General features: G+C 36.5%; 1 protein-coding gene across 4 annotated transcripts in view; it reads right to left on the reverse strand.

The window, feature by feature from the left end:
* LOC114052062 (IQ domain-containing protein K-like) overlaps positions 1 to 22,500 on the reverse strand; it is a 138,516-nt gene that overhangs the window by 70,673 nt on the left and 45,343 nt on the right. For all 4 annotated transcript variants that reach the window (XR_003570217.1, XM_027874478.1, XM_027874479.1 and 1 more), the window contains exons 5-6: positions 14,574 to 14,626; positions 14,356 to 14,433 (exon numbers count right to left, since the gene is read on the reverse strand). Coding sequence is in view for 3 of the 4 variants with exons in the window: in XM_027874478.1 (XP_027730279.1) it covers positions 14,356 to 14,433; positions 14,574 to 14,626 (131 nt within the window). In the remaining variant the exon portion in view is untranslated. The remainder of the gene's footprint in view (positions 1 to 14,355; positions 14,434 to 14,573; positions 14,627 to 22,500) is intronic.

Consider the following 22,500-nt stretch of genomic DNA (forward strand, 5'->3'; position numbering starts at 1 on the left):
TCCCTCTTCCTTAACCACTTCCACCCAACAATATACAAACAAGAAGGTTCACTCAACAGATCATTATGGGGAGAGAGAGAAGTGAGAGGGTGGAAAAAGGAAGTCTAAGAGGTAAAACAGAAGCAAGCTATTAAATGCTTATTTGCTCATTTAAATGTTGCCATCCACCACCACCACTATGTATATTTTTCTCCACGTCTGTAAAGACACATCAGTTCGGTGGAAGTGGTATGAGGTCCTTCCGAAGTCTAGTAGTAGCAAAAAGTACACAAGAGACTTCCTAGTTTTATTCTTGCCTCCTCTTCCTTTGCTTCCCCTCATTAAGATCATATTCTTGGCAATGCAACCTGGGTTCTTCTCAGAACCTGAAAGCCATAACTAAGATCAAGGCACACTTATCGTGAGCGTCTATTCAAAACCATGTCCTCTACCCCAAATTTGAGGCTGTTCCTTCATTTTTTTGTTATTTAATTTTGAATTTTAATGTTAAGGTAATGTGTTTTTGTTTTACACCAAAAACATATTAACTTAACTTAAAACACAAATATTTAATTAAACAGAATAGCAAGGTAAATAACAATAAAAATCCTATCATGTGCATAGGGGGACACAGTTTCCCACACAACTACTGGGAAGGAGAATATGTGAGGTTGTACACCTCATACTCCTAGTGCTGGTTCCAGCTGGAACATCTGGCTAGCCCTAAAGCTGCCATTTCTAGCTCCTCTGCTGAGCTGCTGATGTCATCTGCTGACATCTAGTGATACTGTCTGATGGGTTGCTTCCTCCACTGTGCTGCCTTCTTGCTAGTTCTCCATTGAGCCCCATTGCAACCAGTTGGTTCTCCCCTAATTGCAGTTGCTGTGTATGACTCTTCTTCACAAGGTAGTGTTGACAACTCTTTTTGTGAGTCCAGCTCATACCCTAGAGGCTATTTCAATTGTTTGGAGTCAAATCCACAGCTGTACTCAGCATAGCAAACAATGGGCACGGTGGGAAGACTGTTGGATTTAGAAGCAGGGGACCACAATTCAATTTTACCAGTTAGTGCCTGTGTGACCTTTTGTGTCTAAAACAAAAACAAAAACAAAACTCTTTTTGGAGTAGCAAAGTCAGATCTCCCTTTCATGATTTCCCCTTTTCTGTCATTCTCCTAGGCTTGAAAACTGGGAGTCATGCTTGACTTTGTCTTTTCTCTCCAAATCCAATCAGTCCTCTAGTTTTGCATGCTGTGGTGGGAAAATCACTGGATTTGGAGTGAAAATACTTAGGTTCAAATTTCATTTCTCCTAGTCAATTAGTTAGTCAATAAGCATTTATTAAATGTCTACTATGTGCCAAGCACGGAGGATACAAAGTTAAAAGACAATCCCTGTTTTCAAGGAGCTCACAGCCTAATGAGGGAGACAATACAGAGGATAAATTTGCTACATAAATAGTATAATGTTGTTAATATTAAACTCCCTGGGCACCATTTCCTCACCTATAAAATGAGGGGATCAGACAAGATGTTCTCCAAGTTCCCTTTCAGCCCTAAATCTATGACCCTGTAATATGTAGGAGGCAGAATTTGAAGCCCACACTTCCCTGGTTCCCATGTCCAGTACCTATTACATTTTGCCTCTCAAAACAAAACAAAAAAAAACACCAAAAACAAAAAACTCCTTAAGTGCTATCTATATGAAAACATTCATTATTAACTCTGCTGATATTAGCTAGTCTATAAACCAAGAAAAACTTTAAGAATGAACAATTAGTCTGAAATAAAGAGAATGTCACTGTTCTTTTTTTCTGAGACTTTCCATTTTCCTTGCTTAAAATATTTTTTGATATCTGATCGTTCATAGAGGGCAAAAGTATCATTACTTTATGAGATTAGAAAGAGAATGGGAACTTCTAATTTTATAACCCATTACTCACATTAGCCGAAGGACTAATGCATCATAAGATAAAGCAAAATGAGATTTCTAAAAGACTTTTAGAAGCTACCAATATTGACAACATTACTTTCATGGTTAAGTAATGGAGAACTGTCTAGTTTATGAACTATGAATAAATATAGGAAGGCCAATATAAATCAGGCAAAATAGAAAGGACTCAATCTTCAGTACAGTAGTCACTAACAATTATCCATCATTTCAGCAGGCCAGCTTGAAGGAGTAGAAGTCATGCCAGTTCTGGTTTTGTCCTTTGGAACATTTACAACTGGCTTCAGGTCAAATAAAAATAGAGTATGAGCAACATAACTCATTGACAGTGAAAGAGATAGGGGGACAGGGCCTGTGAAGACATCACAATCAAGGCAGGAGGCAGCTATAACTTTAGAAGAAAAATTATAACTGACAATTAGAAACCAAAAATACTTGCATGGTCATACAATTTCACAAAACTGCTGAACATGTTTCTGCAAAAACTATTTTAGTGGCATCAATCCATTTTTGAACACTTTTACATCTTTAAACCATTTCCAAATGTAAATAAAATAGGAACTGACTAGAAAAATCAATAATATCAAAAAGATGGACTTTGGTTTCTGAATGAAAGCACTACTTAGCTATCTAGTCTTCACTGATTTTTAATTTATTTAAATTTATTGGCACCCGTGTGCATACAGCTGATGCTCAGTAAAAGCTGAATGCAATGGTCTATTTCTATAGTATTCAAAGGAGGAGTGCCATAGCACACATACATTGTATTAGAAAACAATCAGAGAGGTTAGATTAAATCTTCCCTTTCTAGCTGTAGATCAAGTAAATGATTTACATTCAAAATATTATTTAAAGAGAATAAAGTAGAAAAAAAAATTTCTTCCAGCATCCTGATTCTATGCAATTTTTTATACAATTAAGTAGTTGAGATTGCTTCCTTCCGACTTCCAATCAAAACCAAGATGAAAATCAATAACTGGAAAAATTATCTTCTACAACACCCCAAATCAACAATAAATTAATAAAGTCTTACTCTTGCAAGCTTTTATAAATTTTTATTTTTACAATTATACTTTGAATATTTACAATTAAAATGAACAATTTTTATCTATAATTTATTATTCACTAATAAAAATACTGCATAGACACTGCACTCATTCATTACTTGTTTCTCAACATAGTACCTTTGAGACTTTCTATTGTGTTGCATTGTGAGCTATATGAACCAAACATTTGTGGTAGGTATAGTATAACCTATCCAAATTTGTCTTTCGAGATATTCTAATAACTGATCATTAGGATACTGTAACAGAGATCTTTCAGTTCCAGCTTTCCAGTGCATGCATGGTAGCTCCAGCAGTGAGAAGAGAGTAGATATTTGAAATCTTAGATATGAAGAAGGAAGATCCCTTTTCCCTTTTCCTTTCGCTAATCTCCACCCTTGGAGATTGTCAAGCAGTTATTACCCCAGCAGCAAGCTGAAGCATTCTCCTAAACAAGAGAATAGAGTACCATTTTATCAAACCTATAATTGAAAATAGTTTCTGTATCCAGATAATAGTATTTGGTAAATAATGCACTGCACACAGCATGATCTCATCACAGCCATCAGGTATTGTGGTCTTACAAGACATGCTTTATCCAAAGCAAAGTTATCCAATTTGATAGTTTGAATAAAAAGACATGTAGGCAGAGCCAAGAAGAGGGCAGAGCCACTGAGGTTTTGTTGAATGTAGAAAACATCAAATTTAGAGGGCACGGGCAACACTTGTAGTCCTTCAGTAGCTTAGTTAGCAAAAATAATTAGTTCAGACAGAAAGCTACCAGATAATGGGCTGGAGTGTACTCCTTCTCTGCTATATCTACCTTCCCCCATTCCCTTCATCCAGCTAGCATCCTACAGCCTCTGTTTCCCACTTAACCCAATTCCCTCAATACATTCCATGCTGCTTGCCCTGGGGGCAATAACTATTAGTTATAGCTCAGTACATAAATATTAGAACATTTCTATTTCCTTTAACATTTGACTTAGGAAAACATTGGTAGGATATTGTTACTATGGCTTCATCTATTTATTACCATCTTTTGTGATGTAGAGGCTAATCACACCTAATATAGAGGCTTTTAATCACATGCAAAAAGCTTTTAAAATGTTGTGCCCTTGAAAATACCGAAATATACCATGTTTAAAAGGTACTTATAAAAACCTGCATATTCTCATACTTTCCTTTGGAGCCTCCCAAACACTGAGCTAGCTCTGACAATACAGGAATCAATCTCATTATTCCTGAAAAATACACTACTGAAGTAAGTGAACTTATCCACAGCATTCAAAACTTCTCTATTTGCTGTAACCGATGGTTCCACTTACAGATGGTCTAGTAGTAGTTGATGGAGCACCTGTGTTTTCTTGGTGTTAATTGTTAGGCCAAAATTAGTACAAGTAGCAGAGAACTGATCCATACTTTGTTGCATCTCAGCTTCAGAGGCTGCATTGAGTGCACAATCATTTGCAAACAGAAAATCACACACCAACACTACCTCCACTTTGGTCTTGGCTTGTAGCCTTTTCAAGTTGAAGAATTTACCATCAGTGCGGTAGCTGACCTTGAAGCAGTGTTTGTCCTCATTGAAAGCATTTTACAACATGGCTGAAAATATGCTAAAAAGTATGGGAGCAAGCACACAGCCTTGTTTCACTCCATTAGTGACTGGGAAAGCACAAGGACATTGTCCATTATCCAGAACCCACGGAAGCCTGCTGTCATGAAATTGATGCGCAATGCTGATGAACTTCTCTAGCAAACCAAATTTTGACATAATTTTCCATAAGCCCTCATAACTAATAGTACCAAAGGCCTTGGTCAGATCTACAAAAATTGTGTACAGACCTCTGTTCTGCTCTTGGCATTTCTCTTGGAGTTGTCTTGGGTAGCAAACACCATATCGACCATTCTTTGGCCCTTTCTGAAGCCACACTGGTTCTCAGGTAGATGACCATCTTCCAGGTGAAGGATTAGCCTATTAGGGAGGATTCTGGCAAGAATCTTTCCAGCAGTAACTAAGAAAGATTGTCACCAGACAATCTATTTATTTTACCTTCATAGAGATGGACAATGGAGGCATCCTTGAACTTCTGGGGAATTTCCTCCTTGTGCCATATAATCTGGAAAATTTCGGTCTGCTTTTGTATCAGCAATGGACCCCCTACCTTGTAAATCTCAGCTGGAATAGAATCAGCACCAGGTGTCCACAAGACAGGAGCCTAATTCAAAACCTCTTCTTCAGCTGGAACTTCAGCTAGGGAGGGATTGACTTCAACATGAGGTAAACAGTCAGTGGCTTCAGCATTGATTCATGATGGTCTGTTCATAACACTATGAAAGTGTTCAGCTCATCTCTCCAGGATCAGGTTCTTATCACTAATCAATGTGGCTCCCTCAGTATTGAGTAATTGAGATGCACCATAGGTCTTTGGTCCATAACAGCCTTCAGGGCATCATAAAAGTGCTTTGGATTGTTACTATCAGCATAAAACTGAATTTCATCTACCTTCTTAATGAGCCAAGAATCCTGCATCTCTCTAAGCTTTGTTTGTACTTTTTTGTTAATTGAAAACTCTCTTTGAAACTTAGATGAAATAAGTTTTAGAATAAATCAAGAGGAAGGCTTACTATATGCAGGAGGTTAGAGACCTATGGAATGGCTCCATTAAGGGATGATATAGGTAGGCAATCCCCTAGATTGATTACATTATTTTTCCTAGCTTTTAAAGTAACTTAGGTAGTATAATTGTTTTTTTCTTAATTTTTTTTATTTTAGACAAATGTTAAAACTTAAATACATAAGAAAAGAAAAAAGAAACATTACAACAAATATAAAATAAGAAAAAACAAAAATGTCATGTACATAGCAGAACATAGGAGAGGATTCAAAATACATAGCAATAACTTTTCATTTCAAGAAAGCCTATATATTAAATACTGTGCATTATATTTGCTTTTACTTTTGATGGAATTAAATGCTGTCTTCTTAGAGATGAATGAACTATCTTGCTGGTAAACCCTGTGGAGTTCTCATTTTTCATTTAGCAGCTTCTGAATTTTCATCAAACCAATCTTGATGTTTGCAAGTGTTCTGACCCAGATGAGCAAATGCAGTGCTATACACCAAATCCCTGAAAGCTGTCCATTCTTTTTTTACTCCATTGTTGCCAACTGTGTGTTGGCTCAACTTTCCCTTCAAGTTAGCAACAAACTGTTCCCTCTCAGAGAAGACCTGTTGACATTAATTCTGATAGTCATTTTGCCTTGTGGCTGCTGCTTTTGCTGAATGTAAATATTTAGAATAGAGAGGATAAGTTTATGATCAGTCCAGCACCCTGCACCACACATTGCCTTTGCCACTCTCACATCCCATCTGTCTCTTCTCCTTACAATCACATAGTCCATTAAATGCCAAATGTTTGCTGTGAGGGTGCATCCATGAAGCTTTATTGCATTTAGTAAATGGAAGACAGTGTTGGTGATGAGAAGGTCATGAGATGCACAAGTCTTCAGTAGTAAGTGACCACTGCTGTTGCTGTTTCCTACTCCATTCCTCCCTAGGACTTCCTGCCAAGTCTGGTAGTCTGAGCCTACCCTAGCATTAAAGTCACCCAGAATTATAAGCTGGTGCTCTTTTCGCACATTGATGATAAGGGTCTCCAGGTCTTCATAAAATTTTTCTTTGACCTCATCAGGGTTCATCATGGTGGGAGCATAGGCACTGATGATGGTGCCATGATATTTTCCTGCAAGTGGTAATCATGAGTCTGTTATTCACTTCTTTTGGGAGGCATATAAGCTTGCTGAATAGATTAGTTTGATTGCAAAACCTACACCAGCTTCACAGTGCTCCCCTTCACTGTGACCACTCCAGAAAAACATGTATCCAGCTTCAACTTCAATAAGCTGGTCTTCACGCACCAGCCTTGTTTAATTCAGGGCTGCTATTTGGATGTGATACCTGCTGAGTTCTCTTGCAACAAGAGCTGTTCACCTTTCAGGTCCACTAGATTTTGATTTTGTGTTGTCTGTAAGTGTGCGTACATTCCATGTAACAATTGTTAGTGAGTCTTTCCAGACATTTTTGTACATTTTTTTGGCATTTTGACTTCAAGGTGGGATCCCCAGGCTGTGGTAATCAGGCCAGGGCTGGGTAAGCAAACAATTTTTAGGGCATTTTTTCTAGTCCCTTCCTCACACCAGTAGGTGAGCAGTGCAATCCTTAAAAAGCTGCTCAGACACCCAGGGGGATGCTGAATCCCAGTGCTTCTTCCAGTGAAAAGACGACCTTATGTCCTGGGCCACCTCTGTGCAGTATGGTGACTACGGCTCCCAGTGTATCCACACCTGCTGCTTCATCCCTTGCCTGTTGCCACAGGACTTTGAGATAGGTAAAAACGGTGAAATGGTATGGGTGATGTCTTCTGATTCATGTGTAAGTTGGATTCAAATGAGGCAGAATTGCATGAAGTCATCAGCCTCCCTCTCTCCTCCAGAGTCATTACAGTCCAGTGGCAGGACAGAGTCAAGATGTCTGGTGATGGCTCAAGATGCAGTGGATGACCTTGGCATCTTTGATGTCTAACCAAGCTCAAAGCGCTCCACAGCGCCTGCTTCAGCTGCCTTCATGGCCATTGGAACAGATTGTTCTCATCCACCCATTCCACCAGGGGAAGTCTTCACATGCTTGGGGTAGACACCTCCCTAACTCACCAACGGGTTTGAGACCCGTTGTTACCCTCAACCTTGTTTAGCTCATCTGCTGAAACAGTTTACTGGGGTGTGGCTGCTGCGCATGCTATAGCTTCTTAGAGCCACAGGTGAGAGTTAAATGAAACAGGTGGACACCAGGAAAGCAGCCCTGAAAAGGGCTCCCTAGCCTTCACACCAAAGGCACTACACCAGACTTCATGTAAGGAAAAAGCTTAAGAGCAATCATAGCTGTCCACAAGTGAAATGGGCTACTGTTCCCCTTCACTGAAGGTATTAATTAGAGATTGGGTGACCATTGTCAAGGTAGAGGGGATTCCTCTTCAGGTAAATGATGGGTGAGATGTCCTATGAGGTCCTTTGTAACTGAGGTTTTGTGATCCTATGATAACTATGACTGTGCCATATCCTACGACTTAATGAAATAAAATGAAGGGAGATGTGCAAGGTATGTATGCTGGATATGCCTAGACATATCATAATGTCTCAAAAAAAATTTGGTGTTTTCTGTCTAATTTTTAAAGTTTGCATTTTAAAGTAAAGTTTTTAATTTTTTAAAAATAAATTTAGTTAAATTTTAGTGTTTTTTAGTTTGATAAATAAAAATAACATCCATTATTAGGTATTCCATAAATGTTTGCCTTTAAAAAATAATAAAATCCCCTGGGGGCACATTCTAATGAAATGAGCTGCTGCACACCTGTTTTCTGACTTTCGTTAAACTAGAAACATCAGCAAAAGAAAATGCACTGTGAAGTGTATAAGATGGGACCACCCACATCAAGCTTTTCATATGAGTGAGAATGGACAGAAACTTTACATTTCAGTAGATTCTAATTCTCAAAACAATTTGTTTCTTCTGTTTCAACTCAACATTCTATCTCCTACCTCTGCACATTCCCATAAACCCTCTCCCATACCTGGAACATGCTCCCTCCTCATCTTGGCCTCTCAGAATTTTTATCTTCTTTTCATGCTTTCTGCAGGTACCACCTTCTTTCTGAAGCTTTTCCAGATTCCCAATTTTCTTTTTTCTTTCTTTTTCTTTTCTTTTTTGCTTTTTGGTGAGGCAATTGGGGTTAAGTGACTTGCCCAAGGTCACACAGCTAGTAAGTGTTAAGTGTGTGAGGCCGCATTTGAACTCAGGTCCTCCTGACTCCAAGACTCTATCCACTGAGCTACCTAGCTGCCCCCAGATTCTCCTATTTCTTGATGCTCTCTTCTTCCTCAAATTACTTTATATATTATACTTAGTTGTATAAATGTTGCAGCTTCCCAGAAGAATATGAGCTACTTTATAGGAAAACAGTCTCTTTTTTGTCATGCCCATGACAAATTGTGACCAACTCACGGGAGACATTTACTAAATGTCTATTGAATTGAATTAAATTTTTAAAAAGATGTTCATATTAAGACATCAAATGTTCAGTCTCCTGAGTCACTCTAAAAAATACAGACAGAAATCCACACATACAGAACACAACTAGACCAATGTTCCGAATTTTTTTCATCAACATTGCACGACAGTCTAATGTCTTACTCTGAAACCATTTAATTATGGATTTTAGAGGGAAAAAACATTTTTTAACACATACTATTTAATTTCTGATACTGGAAGCCCAAGATATTTCCCTTCTGTTATAAAACTGAACACAAGGATGGGCTTGTACTAATGTACAAAGTGTTGTTTTAATTTTTGCCTCTGTATTTTGGTTTAAAAAAAAAATGCCTCTCAGTGATGCAAAAGTCCTGCCTTACAGGTTTTTGTCTTACAGCAGAGGACTTGGTTGGAAAGCCATTTCACCATAAGTAATCTTTTCTTCTTTCTTCTAAAATACAGTTTTTGTTTCACTGGAGTTCTTACTTTTAACAATGTCTTTCATGAATTTTATCCCTAGGGATATGAGATTAGAAAGCCAGCAGTAGACCTTTGAACTTTGTGCCTGTTTTTCTGCAAGTGAATCTGAACAAATCTCAAGTCTATTGTTTTTGACCCATAAGGAAAACTAAATTTTACTCAGCCTAAAAATTACAGGCAATGGTTTCTAAATTTCTAACTAGTCGGTCCCATCTAAAGTACAAAATGAACCTGGAACTGGGTTGTGCTATTAGGAGCATAGTATATAGAAGATATACCATTCAGTTCATGACTATGTACAAGACATAAAATGTAGAGAAAAGAATATGCCACTTAAAGAGAAATAAGTAAGCAACTAAGGAAAATTGCATTTCTTCATTTTATAGCTAAAGGAAATGAGGCTCAGAGTGGTTTGCTCAACAGCCCAGTGGTTCCCAAAAGAACTCTCAACCTTTCTTACTAAACAATCCCTCCTCCAAAGATAAAGTAACCATTTGAGGAATACTACCAATATGTTCTCTTCCAAAGGGGAAAAACACTATTTCTTTTCCTTAATGCCTTTTTTAACATGATAAATTATAATCTCCAACAATATCTCCAAGAGGCATCTCAAACTCAAGACATCCAAAACAGAAAACTTACTCCTTCTCCTAACTTGCCTCTTTCTGTCGAGGACATCACAATCTTTTCATTTAGCTAATTATGCAATCTCGGACCCATCCTTTACTCTCCTCTTCCCTAGCCTTCACATCCAGTCAGTTGCCAAGTCTTGTTAATTCTACTGCATAATCTCATATCCATTCCCTTTTCTGTACTAACATACCTGCCCCCCTAGTACAGACCCAATCATTTCTCCCTTGTACTATTAACAACATCCTCCCTGTCTCCTATCTCTCCTCTCTCCAAATCATTCCCCAAATAGCTGGCAAAGTGATATTCTTTTTTAAGTAATTTTTAAAATGTTTTGATATTCTGTACTTAACAGACACTAATTAACACGTGCATTTCCTCATACAAAGAACAATAGAAAGATTGCATAAGAAACTGTGAATCTCTATTATAAACAGCTTGCATCTTTTTTAAAAAAGAAAAAAGTTAGATTTAAATCTTTCCTGCTTGCTTGTATCCCCCTCCAAACTGCCTTCTGTTCTCTTCTGTTTTATAAATGCTACATTACTATCACTCTTCTCCTTGTCCTCCTAAAATTTTCCCTTGACATTAAAAAGAAAATAAAAGTCCTTTCTTGTGTCCAATAAGTCCAGTTAAGTAAAGAAAATCCACATGTAGGTCACATCTAAAAATATATATCTTGTTTTAAATCTCACGTCCATGAACTCTACCAGGAGGTGGTCTTTTTGTTGTTGGTCCTCTGGAGTTGTGGGGGCTCATTGCATTGATTATAATTCTTAAGTCTTTCAAAATTACTTTTCCTGGGGGCAGCAAGGTGGCACAGTGGATAAAACTCCAGCCTTGGAGTCAGACGGACCTGAGTTCAAATGCGGCCTCAGACACATAACACTTAACTAGCTGTGTGACCCTGGGCAAGTCACTTAACCCCAATTGCCTCACCAAAAAAAAAAAAAAAAAAATTTATTTTTCCTTCCAGTGCAGTAGTCAATATATAAATTGTTCTCCTAGGTCTGGTCACTTTGCTCTGTACCATTTCATACAAGTCTTCCCATGTTTTTCTGAATCCACCCCTCCTTATTTCTTATGGCACAATAATATTCCATTACATTTATGCACCATAATTTATTCAGCCATTCCCCAATTGATAGGCACCTAATTATTTTTCTAGTTCTTTGCTACAATAAAAAATATTGCCATAAACAACAATTTTTACATGAGTCCTTTCTCTTTGTATCATATGCCTAGGAGTGCTATCACTGGGTCAAAAGATATACACAATTTGGTGACTTTCTGAGTATAATTCCAAATTATTTTCCAGAAAGGCTAGACCATTTCACAACTCCACCAACTGGGAATGGGTGTGCCTGCACTCCTCTATCACCTCTAACAACTGTCATTTCCCTCTTTTGTAATCAAAGCAGTATTACTAAAGCATAGGTCTGTCCACGGCATGATCCTACTTAAACTCCAGTGGTATTTCTTCTTGCCTCTAGGACAAAATGTTAACTCCTGTTTGGCTTTTAAAGAAAGCCCTTTGGAATCTAGCTCCAGGCTTATTGAACATTACTCTCCTTCACCTTCTCTACATTCTAGACAACCTGGCCTACCTGCTGTTCCCTGTAAATGACTTTTGATCTACCTCTAAGTATCTGTACAGGCTGTCCCTCGTGCCTGACATAAGTGCTCCCCCTATCTACACCTCAGCTCAAGGGCCATTTCCTACATGAGATTCTTCCTAATTCCCCTAGTAGCTATTGCCCTCCCCTTAGAACTGATTTTGTATATATTTTGTATTTAATTTTCTATTAACATTTTTTCTATTAGTAGACTGTAAGCTCCTTGAGGGGCTATTTTTGTCCTTATATCCCCAATTCTTAGCACAGTTCACACATAGTAGGCATTTAACAAATACTAGTTGAATTGAAGTTTTAAGCCCTGTAGAATCAAAATGGGAAATAAGGATTTTTAACATACTCCATTTGGTATGGTGACATGCAAAGAAAACCACTTTCTTCTGGTTTTCCTCCTACTTATCCGACTGCACCTTCTCAGTTTCCTTTATTTGATCCTCCTCCAAATCACACCCTCTAACCATAGGTGTGCCTCAGGGTTCTGCCCTGGGACCTCTTCTTTTCTCTCATTATACTACTTCACTTGATGATCTCATCAGCTCCCATGGATTTAATTACCATCTCAATGTTGATGATTCTCAAATCTCAAATATTTTGCCTTAACCTGACCTCTCTGCCCACTTCACATCTCCAACTGCCTTTCAGACTTATCAAACTAGATATCCAACATGTCCAAAATCAAACTCATTTATCTTTCCTCCCCTATACCCTTCCTACCTCCTACCTCCCCTGTTACTATAAGAGGGCAACACCATGCTCCCAGTCCCCCAGGCTCACAACCTATGAATCATGCTGAACTACTATCTCTCATGCCCTTACCCCCCCATATCCCAGTTTCTGCCAAGGACAATCAATTTCACATCTGCAACATCTCTTGAATATGCCCTCTTCTCTCATGATTTGTTGGTGGGCCTGCCTGCCTCAAGTTTCTCCCCACTCCAATCCATCCTTGTACAGCCACCAAAGTGATTTTCCTAAAGAATGAATCTGACCATGTCATCCCCCTACTCAATAAACTCCAGTGGTTCCATATCACCTCCAAGGTCAAATACAAAATCCTCTTTGGCATTCAAAGACCTTCATATCCTAGACCCCTCCTATCTTTCCAGTCCTCTTATAGTACACCTTACTACCAGACACATACTCTTCAGTCCAGTGACACTGCCCACCTTTCTATTCCATGAATAAGACACTTCATCTCTTGGCTTCGGACATTTTCTCTGGCTGTCCCCCGGGTCTGTAATGTTCTCCCTCCTCCTCTCTGACTACTAATCTCCTTGGCTTCCTTTAAGTCCCAACTACAATCTCATCTCCTATGGGAAGCCTTTCCCAACTCCTAGGGCTCTCCTTCTCTTAATTATTTCCTATATATATTTCCTATATATAGCTTGTTTATACACGTTTGTTTGCTTATTATGTCCCCCATTGGACTGTGAGCTCTTTGAGCGAAGGGACTGTCTTTTGCCTCTTTTTGTTTCTACAATGCCTGCAACAAAGTAGGTGGTTAATAAATGCTTATTGACTGACAAACTGTCTGAATACTGAACTGGGAGCCAGAAGAATTAAGGTATAATTCTGGTCCTGTAGCCCATTCAGAATGTGTCCTCGATAAATCACTTTGCATCTGTTTACAAAATAATGTAAGATTCATAAAATAAGGAGGGCAGAAAAAGACCATATGTGAAAAATACATCAAAGCAATATACTTAGGATTTATTACTTCTCTAGATTTGTCAATGACTTATCTTTTATGCTACCTAAAATTTACAAATACAAAACTGCATGTAAATGTATTGAGAAGATGCATCAGTTAAAATAAGGCTCAAAAATAGCTTCGTATTTCATTTTAAAAAATCTTTCTGATATAATAAATGAGTATAGCACCTCCAGGATTGTATACAAAAACCTCTGTTTGGCATTCAAAGGCCTTCATAACCTAGGCCATCCCCCACCTTTCCAGTCTTCTCATACCTTACACTTCCTCCATGTACTCTTCAATCCAATGATAATGGTCTCCTTGCCATTCCATGAAAAAACATTCCATCTCTCTGCTCCCAGCACTTTCTGGGGATGTCCCTCATGTTTGGATTATTCTCCTTCCTTATCGCTATCTCCTGGCTTCCTTGGCTTCCTTCAAGTCCCAGATAAAATTTCACATTCTACAGGAGGCCTTTCTAAATCCCTCTTAATTCTAGTGCCTTCCCTCTATTAATTATTCCTATTTATCTTGTTTGTACATATTTGTTTGCTTATTGTATCCCCCAGTGGATTGTGAGCTCCTCAACGGCAAGAACCATCTTTTGCCTTTCTTTGTATCCCCTGTGTATCAGGCAGTGCCTGATACACAGTAGACACTTAATAAATGCTTACTGACAAGTAGAAATATGCTTACACTTTGCTAAAATAAACTCAGAGAGGCACAGAAATAAACACAATTGATTTGAAAACCTACCTGAATTTTAGCAGCGAGTTTACCTAAATTAGAGAGTTAGTTTTAACACCACTTTACAATTAGGTATAAGTTACTCAAAAAGATATCTGACAGTACTTACTGAATCTTTAGCCAATCTGCCACAAATGGAATTGAGAAGAATTCTGTGAATGGCTCATCTATCCTCTTTGGATTCTGGCTGATCATTATGCCATAATATTTGGTTGGAATGAAAAAAACAAATAAGTATTCATCTTAATTGTTACAATCCACATTACAAATTAACATTGCTGAAATATTATTAGGGATGCTGAATATTCAAAAAGATAAAGAACTTACTTGTATAACCACTCGGTTAGAAAATCACAGGCAATAAATTTTGTTTTTTTCCGCTGAAGAGAGAAGAGAGTTTCATATTACGTACCTATTGCAATTGATTACATGTCTATAAAGTACAGAGGAAGAGAGGCTAATTGATTGCTTTTGTTAGATAAAATATGCATGAGAGTCTACTTTAGTTTTGTAAGTACTAGTCAGCAGCAGAGCTTAAATGAATGTTCAAGATTTACAGAGCTAGATCTAAGTAAAAACATTCCTTAAACAGAATTGGTATTTTTTTTAATTCAGTCTATGAAGCTTTTTACTGAGCAAAAATGCTCAATCCTTTTTTTTTTCCCCAAAAGTCATTTTTATAAAAAAAATCAAGGACTCCTAAACAACATGTTAGGATAATTCAATTAAATTCAATGAACATTTATTTTGTTTGTTGATTTTTTTAAAATTATTGAGCATTTATTTGCTCTCTCTCCCACTTCTTTCCCCAAGAGAAAAAAGAGAAAAACAAAATCCTTGTAACAAACATGCATAGTCAAGCCAAACAAATTCTCATACTAGACATATCCAAAAATGTATGTCTTATTCTGCACCAGTGAGTCCATCACCTCTCTGTCAGGAGGTAGATAAAATTCTTTATCATTAGTCTTCTAGAACCAAAGTTGATCAGAATTTTTAAGTCTTTTAACATAGTGTGTTTTTACAAGGTTATTGCTATAGCATAGACTGTTCTGTTTCCACTTCACTTTGTATTAGTTCATACAAGTCTTCCCAAGGTTTCTTCAAAACCATCTCTTTCATCATTTCTTACAGAACAATAGTATTCTATCACATTCATAAACCATAATTTGTTCAGATTTTCCCCAAATGATAGGCACTTCCTTAGTTTCCACTTCTTTCCCTCTACAAAAACTGTTGCTCAAAATGTTTTCATACATAAAGGACCTTTCTTCTTTCTTTGATCTCTTTGCATATAGGCCTATTAGTGGTATACCATTCATAATATTTTACCATCCTCCTTCATTACGTTTTACAAATAACTTGTATTCTAAGCCAATGTTGCCCTTGACAGCTATTTCTTTCTAGCAAAAAGATGAAATGTTTGCTGCCTAAGATAGGTGGTTTCTGGATTTGTTTGACCTCCTCACTCTGACTATTACTTTACATTGGTTAAAATTTTTCAGGAAATAAGGATGAAGCCAAGTTTTGTTTGTTTGTTTGTTTTCATTTCTTAATTTTTGGCATTGATAGATTATTTAAATAGGGCAGGTTAAAGCTTTTTGCAATTATTTATGTTGCCTGCTTCTCATCTTTATCCTTCTAACCTGATACTGATTTTGTCTTGCTTTGCAAATAGTTGATTTTGATGTGACTCCCATATTAATAACTAAAAATTCTTAAGTATAGGAAGATGCTGGCAGCATAGTAGAGAGAACACTGAATTTGAAGTTGGACTTGAGAGTCAGAAACTCTGGCTTTAAATTCAGGCTCTGCCACTTAGTACTTGTGTAATTTGGGCAACTTATGTTACATGTCTGAACCTCAGTTTCCTTATCTGTAAGTGAGAGAATTGAACTAGATCACCTCTAAGGTCTCTTTTAGCTACAGATCTCTGATCCTATGTTATTATTTAAAAAAAATTTAATAATGTTTTATTTTTCCCAATTATGTATAGAAACAATTTCTAACATTCACTTTTTAAAATTTTGAGTTCCAAATTCTCTCCCGCCCCTCACCCTTCCCTTAGAGGTAAGCAATTTGATACAGGTTATACATGTGCAACCATGCAAAACATATTTCCATATTAGTCATGTTGTGGAAGAAAACACAGACCAAAAAAACTCAAGAAAAAAATTAGACTCCATCAGTTCTTTCTATGGAGGAGGATAGCATTTTTCATCACAAGTCTTTTGGAACTGTCTTGGATCACTGTATTCCTGAGAATAGCTAGGTCATTCACAGTTGATCATTATATAATATTGTTGTTACTGTGTACAATGTTCTCCTAGTTCTGCTCACTTCACTGTATCAGTTCATGTAAATCCAGGTTTTTCTGAAATTATCCTGCTTGTCATTTCTTATAGCACAATAGTATTCCATTACAATCATATAGCACAACTTGTTCAGCCATTCTCCAACTGATGGGCATCTCCTCAATTTCCAATTCTTTGTCTCCACAAAAATTGTTGTTATAAATATTTTTGTTCAAATACATCCTTTCCCTTTAAAAAAAACTTTCCTTGGGATATAGACCTAGCAGTGGTATTGCTGGGTCAAAGAATATGCACAATTTTATAGCCCATTGGCATAGCTGCAAATTGCTCTCCAGAATAGTGATGTTATATCCAATAAAAGAAATTACCAAAAAAGGATGATCAAGAGAGCAATAATTTATGGAAGAAATGCTTACTTTCTCATCTTTATTAAAATTTTATAAAGTATTTACACATGCATCAAAGGTATCCTTGAAAATATGAGGTGGTTATCGATAGGCTTTCACAAATTATTTTTTATAATCGATCACCTCTTTAGCGATAAAAAGATAAAGAGAATACAAACACCACTGTAGTTGTTTTCTGTTGTTTTTTTTTTATTTTTAAGTATTTGACTTGATAAAGCAAAATGTAATCTTAAAGGTTCCTTTCTAGCAAGGATACTCCCATTAATGTATGTGGACATAGGACACTAGTATCTGCTAGAGAGAAGAAAGCAATTATAGTCAGAAAAAGCAGTGATGCTATTGCTGTCATAGTGGTTCTTGAGCTAGAACACCTACCAGTACAGGCTGACAGGGCAGATACCACTGTTCCTAACCCCACGCATGGGCAGCATGAGAGACACACTGGCCTACAGAGCAAGGACAAAATACAGAGATGCCCTAACAGAATATGTGGCTAGGAGAGGAAACCAGAAATGGTGATCCTGAGTCTCATCCTTTGTCTTCCTTCTCTACCTTCCCCTTTTCCCATCCCTGCTCTCTCCAGGGAAAGATGAATCTATTTTTCCAATCTTTGCCTTTTAAGAGTTTGTGGACAATTTTACCATTTGTTTAAAAAGAAACTGGTTTCTCTAAAGACAACATTCATTGAAATACTAGAGGCTGATAGATGGTGCAATGGATAAAGTTCTGGACCTGGAGTCAGGAAGACCTGAATTCAAATTCAGCCTCTGATACTTGGTAACTGTGTGACCCTGGACAAGTCACTTAAATGCTATGTGTCTCAGTTTCCTCAACTGTAAAACAGGAATAATAATAGCAACTCTTTCTCAGGGTTTTTGCAAGGTTCAAATGAGACAATATTTGTATAGTGCTTAATACAGTGCCTGACCCATAGTAGGCACTTAATAAATGACTGTTCCTCTGCTCTTCTGATTTGTATGTGTCCCTGGAAGATTAAATATAGCCAAGACAGAAGTTATGGTCAATGAGGTATAGAGGGAAAGATACTGATAGATTTTAATATGGCTGAGAGGCATTTCTTGGCACAAAGTTGGGATTTAAAGCAAAAGAAAATTTTATTGATACATATTTTGATAGCTTCCCAAAAGTGAAACCATACCTAAACCCACTGAACCTTAAAAAGTACTGGTGAGAAGTGGGTCTATAAATGAGTTGGAGTAGCTTTCTGAGGCAGCTGTTTCACAACTATCATGCATAAAAATCTCACAACAAATGTGGCAAAGCAGAAATATTAAACACATCATTTGCTGACACAACAAAATAAAAAGCATAATCAAATAAGGGAATGTGAAGAACACATCCAATGAAGAATAAATACTATTATACTAAAGAATATGTGGATCAAAGAACAAATCATAAAAACAATAAATAATTTCATCAAGGAAATAGCACAATGAGAACAGATCGAATTTTGGGGATGCCACCAAAGCAGTCCTTAAGAGAAAGTTTATTATTCTTAACAAAAAGAGGGAAAGAAGGCCTCCTACTAAACTCATACAGTATGAGACAATTATGATCCTAATACCTATACCAGGGGGAAATAAAACACAGAGGGAAAAACTATAGGTTAATATCTCCAATGAATATTATGATTCAATAATGTTGAATAAAATGTTAACAAAGATGGTATAGTGATATATTTAATTATATATTTATATTCTTATTATCTATATTTATATATTCTTATTATATATATTTATTTGTATTCTATGACAAGTTGGATTTATACCAGTAATGCAGGGTTGGTCCAATATTAGGAAACCTATTAGCAAAACAGACCATTTTAATAACTAACACAATAAAATTACATGATTATATCAACAGATGCAGAAAATGCTTTTTTTTTTTGGGGCAAGGCAATTGGGATTAAGTGACTTGCCCAGGGTCACACAGTTAGTAAGTGTCAAGTATCTGGTCTGAGGCTGGATTTGAACTCAGGTCCTCCTGACTCCTGGGCCGGTGCTCTATCCATTGCGCCCTCTATCCACTAGCTGCCCCTAGAAAACGCTTTTGACAAAATACAGCATCCATTATGTTTTTAAAAATTAAAACACATATCATTAAATGGTCCTTACTTTTTATGATAAATGCATCTATCTAAAACCAAGATTAAGTATTATCTATAATGGAGAAACACTAGAGTTTTTTTCAGAAATACTAGAAGTAATAGAAGAATTCCACTATTGCTACTATTATTTGATACATTTCTAAAAATACTAACTATAGCAATAAGACAAGAAAACACATAGGCAATAAGGAAAAAAATGACCACTTTTGCAAATGATAAGATGGTTTACTTAGATAACCCTATAAATTCAACTAAAATTGTATTGAAATAATAACTTCAATAAAGTAAGCAGAATATAAAATAAACTTACTTAAATCATCAGCTTTTTTGTATACTACCTACAAAACCCAATAGGAAGAGATAGAGAAATAAATCCCATTCCAAAAAACTACAGAATGCATAAAATATCAGTCATCCTACCAAAAGACACACAGGAATTATATGACTATAGCTACAAAAAGACTCTTTAGAGAAATAAAGAAAAACTTAACTAATTAGAGAGTTATTAATTGCCCATGGTTGAGTCATGCTCACATAATAAAAACTGAAATACTACCTAAGTGACTATATTTCACCACATAATCTTCGCCAGTGAATAATCATTGCACCCCGGTTTGTTTGTTTTTTTCAGTCCAAAAAGTGGTTTATAACCTTTCATCAAATCCAGACTTAGACATTTACCAGCTATGCAACCCTCAGCAAGCTACTTAATCTCTGTTTCCCTCAATTTCCTCATAAGGAGTAATAATAGCATCTACCTCCCAGGGTTTTTGTAAGGTTACAATGACATAATATGCATAAGGCATTAAGCATGGTGCATAGCATATAGTAGGTGCTTAATAAATGGTTGTTCAATTAAAATCTAAGTCTATATGACCAATAGGTGAATTTGTTTTCCTTACTGATACTTAATTGTTACAAAAAAGGGCTTTGGAGGGAGGAAAGTAGCGATAGGGACACAAAATAAGAAAAAAAGAAAGAAAATGTCAATGAAATATTAAAATATATAGACAAATGGAGAAGGAAAGTCAAAAGGGCACACAGATAAATAGCATTCTGTTTATATCCTGTTATATTTAATATATATGTTAAAAACTAGCTAGTGTTAATTAGCCTAATTAGCATGATGTTCAACTTTGTAAATTATTACCTTTTTCTTTTTTATGTAAATAGAAATATTCATATGTGATGGTTTGTCAAGTTCATAATATTAAAAAATGAAGAAAAAAGTAGTCTACATTTGCTGCCTCCACTTCACCATCCACTTTTCAATGCTTTGCAATCTGGTTTCTCACCCAGCCATTCTATTGATACTGCCTCTCAAAGGTTACCAATGATTTCTTAATTACTAAATCTGATGATCTCTTCTCAATCTTCATCCTTATTCATCAGTCTTCAGTTTCTAACACACCCTCTCCTTCCACCCCTTAGGAAGTCAATAAACATCTGTTAAGCACCTCATTTGTGAGGTGCTTTTCACATGACTTATTTTTTATATATCTGAGTCTATCTTTCATTCTTAGTCTCTTTTGGTGGTTCATCATCAGCCTATCAGCCCCTAATCATGGGGAATCCCTTAAAGGCTCTGTTTTTGGTCCATTTCTTTCTTTACACTCTCTCCTACTGACTTTTCTCTCTCTCTTACCCCTTTAACTAATCAGTTTTCAAACCTTTCAATTTTATCATCTATCCCTTTCAAGTCATCTTACCTGGAGTACTCCAAGTCTCCTAAAAGCAATCTGCTCTCTCTTTCTTTCTTTCTTTCTTTCTTTCTTTCTCTGTCTTTGTCTCTCTCTTTCTCTCTCATGTATCCTCCACACAATCACCAAGATAACGTTACTAAGGTAATAGTCTGACCCTCTTACTAACCAGCTCAAAAATCTTTATTTAGGAGCAGCTACCAACTGCTTCTGAGGTAAAATACAAACTTTAATAGGGCATTTAAGGACCTTCATAATTTGCTTTCAATATACTTTCCTAGCCTTCTTTCACATTATTCTTCCTCATACACACTTACATTCCAGTCAAACAGAACAACTTGCTTTTCCCCAAATTCAATATCATCTCCTCCTTCTGTGCATTCACATAAGCTGTGCTCTATGACAATAACAGACCTACTCTTCCTCTCCCCTTTTCTGAATCCTTATTTCCCTTTAAGTCTTCAGGTGCCACTTTGTTCAGTTGTTTTCCCTTATTCTCTCAACTAAAAGTGTTCCCTTCCTCCTCAAATATTCCTAGAGCATTTTGTCTAGCCCCCTCCCTTGCCCACATCATTCCCTATCTTGTATTGCAATCATTTGTATAGGTATTGCATTATATAAACACATAATATTCCATATTTTGGACTCCTATTGTTTTCAAAGTACTTTAAACATGGTTAGCACTCAATAAATGTTCATTAAATTTAACTGAATCACCAAAAGCTTTTTGGGGGAAAAATGGATTTGAAATGCTATTTATAAGATAATAAAATAAAAATATACTGGACCATGAAACATTGCACTGGATTTCAAGATCAAGAGTCACTTCAAAGTTGCATTATTAATCAAAATAAGAAAATACTTATACAGGAATAAAATATATATATATATAACCAGAATAAATGGTTTTATTATCATTTAAACAAAACAACAATTGTACATCTAATGAAAGTATCTCTTTCTTCTTACAAAAGAAGCACTGTTCCTGTTGGCATTTATAGCAGCATTTTGTTAGTAAGATTTCACTCTGCATAGAAAGCACAGTGTCTGTTAATATGCACTTTAAAAATAGTCAAATTATCTTACATATAAGTGCAATGCATACAGATGTAATCACTTTTGATGCAAAGAAATAAAATGGAAGAAATCATGTTGTCCTTCCATTCTGGATAAGCTTAGACGTGTTATGCATACTTAGGCATGCAGGAACAGTGAGGATATTGTTCAGTTGTTGTTTAGCTTAAAAATTATCAACTGAGTGGCTGCAAGAGAGAAAAGAAAACAAACGAACAGGGAGACGAGGAGAGACAGGAGAAGCAGTACAGAAAAAAAGCAAAAAGAAATATTAAGGCAGTGCGTGCTAAGTGGTTTATATAACTTGGACAAATATATGTTAATCAAGATCAATATAGAAGCTGTCCACAACCAAGCTGTAAAGACAAGGAGTAGAATACTGGATGAAATACTTAGAATAAGGGGATAGGAATCAAGGATGAAAAACAACGAATTAGAAACAAAGAATAATTGTATATTAAAGAAGGAAAATAGCAGCATTAGAATACAAGAGTACAAATAAAGAAGGGGTGCCAATTCAGTCAGAATTTGGTATCGGATAGATGGACTTTTCTGCCGGACATGAATAAAGGAGACAAATGAATAAATGACTCAAGAACAGTGACAGAAAAAACTAGAAACTGACTAACA

The sequence above is a fragment of the Vombatus ursinus genome, unplaced genomic scaffold (assembly GCF_900497805.2).
Source record: "Vombatus ursinus unplaced genomic scaffold, bare-nosed wombat genome assembly UNPS02014807.1, whole genome shotgun sequence".
Lineage (NCBI taxonomy): Eukaryota > Metazoa > Chordata > Mammalia > Diprotodontia > Vombatidae > Vombatus > Vombatus ursinus.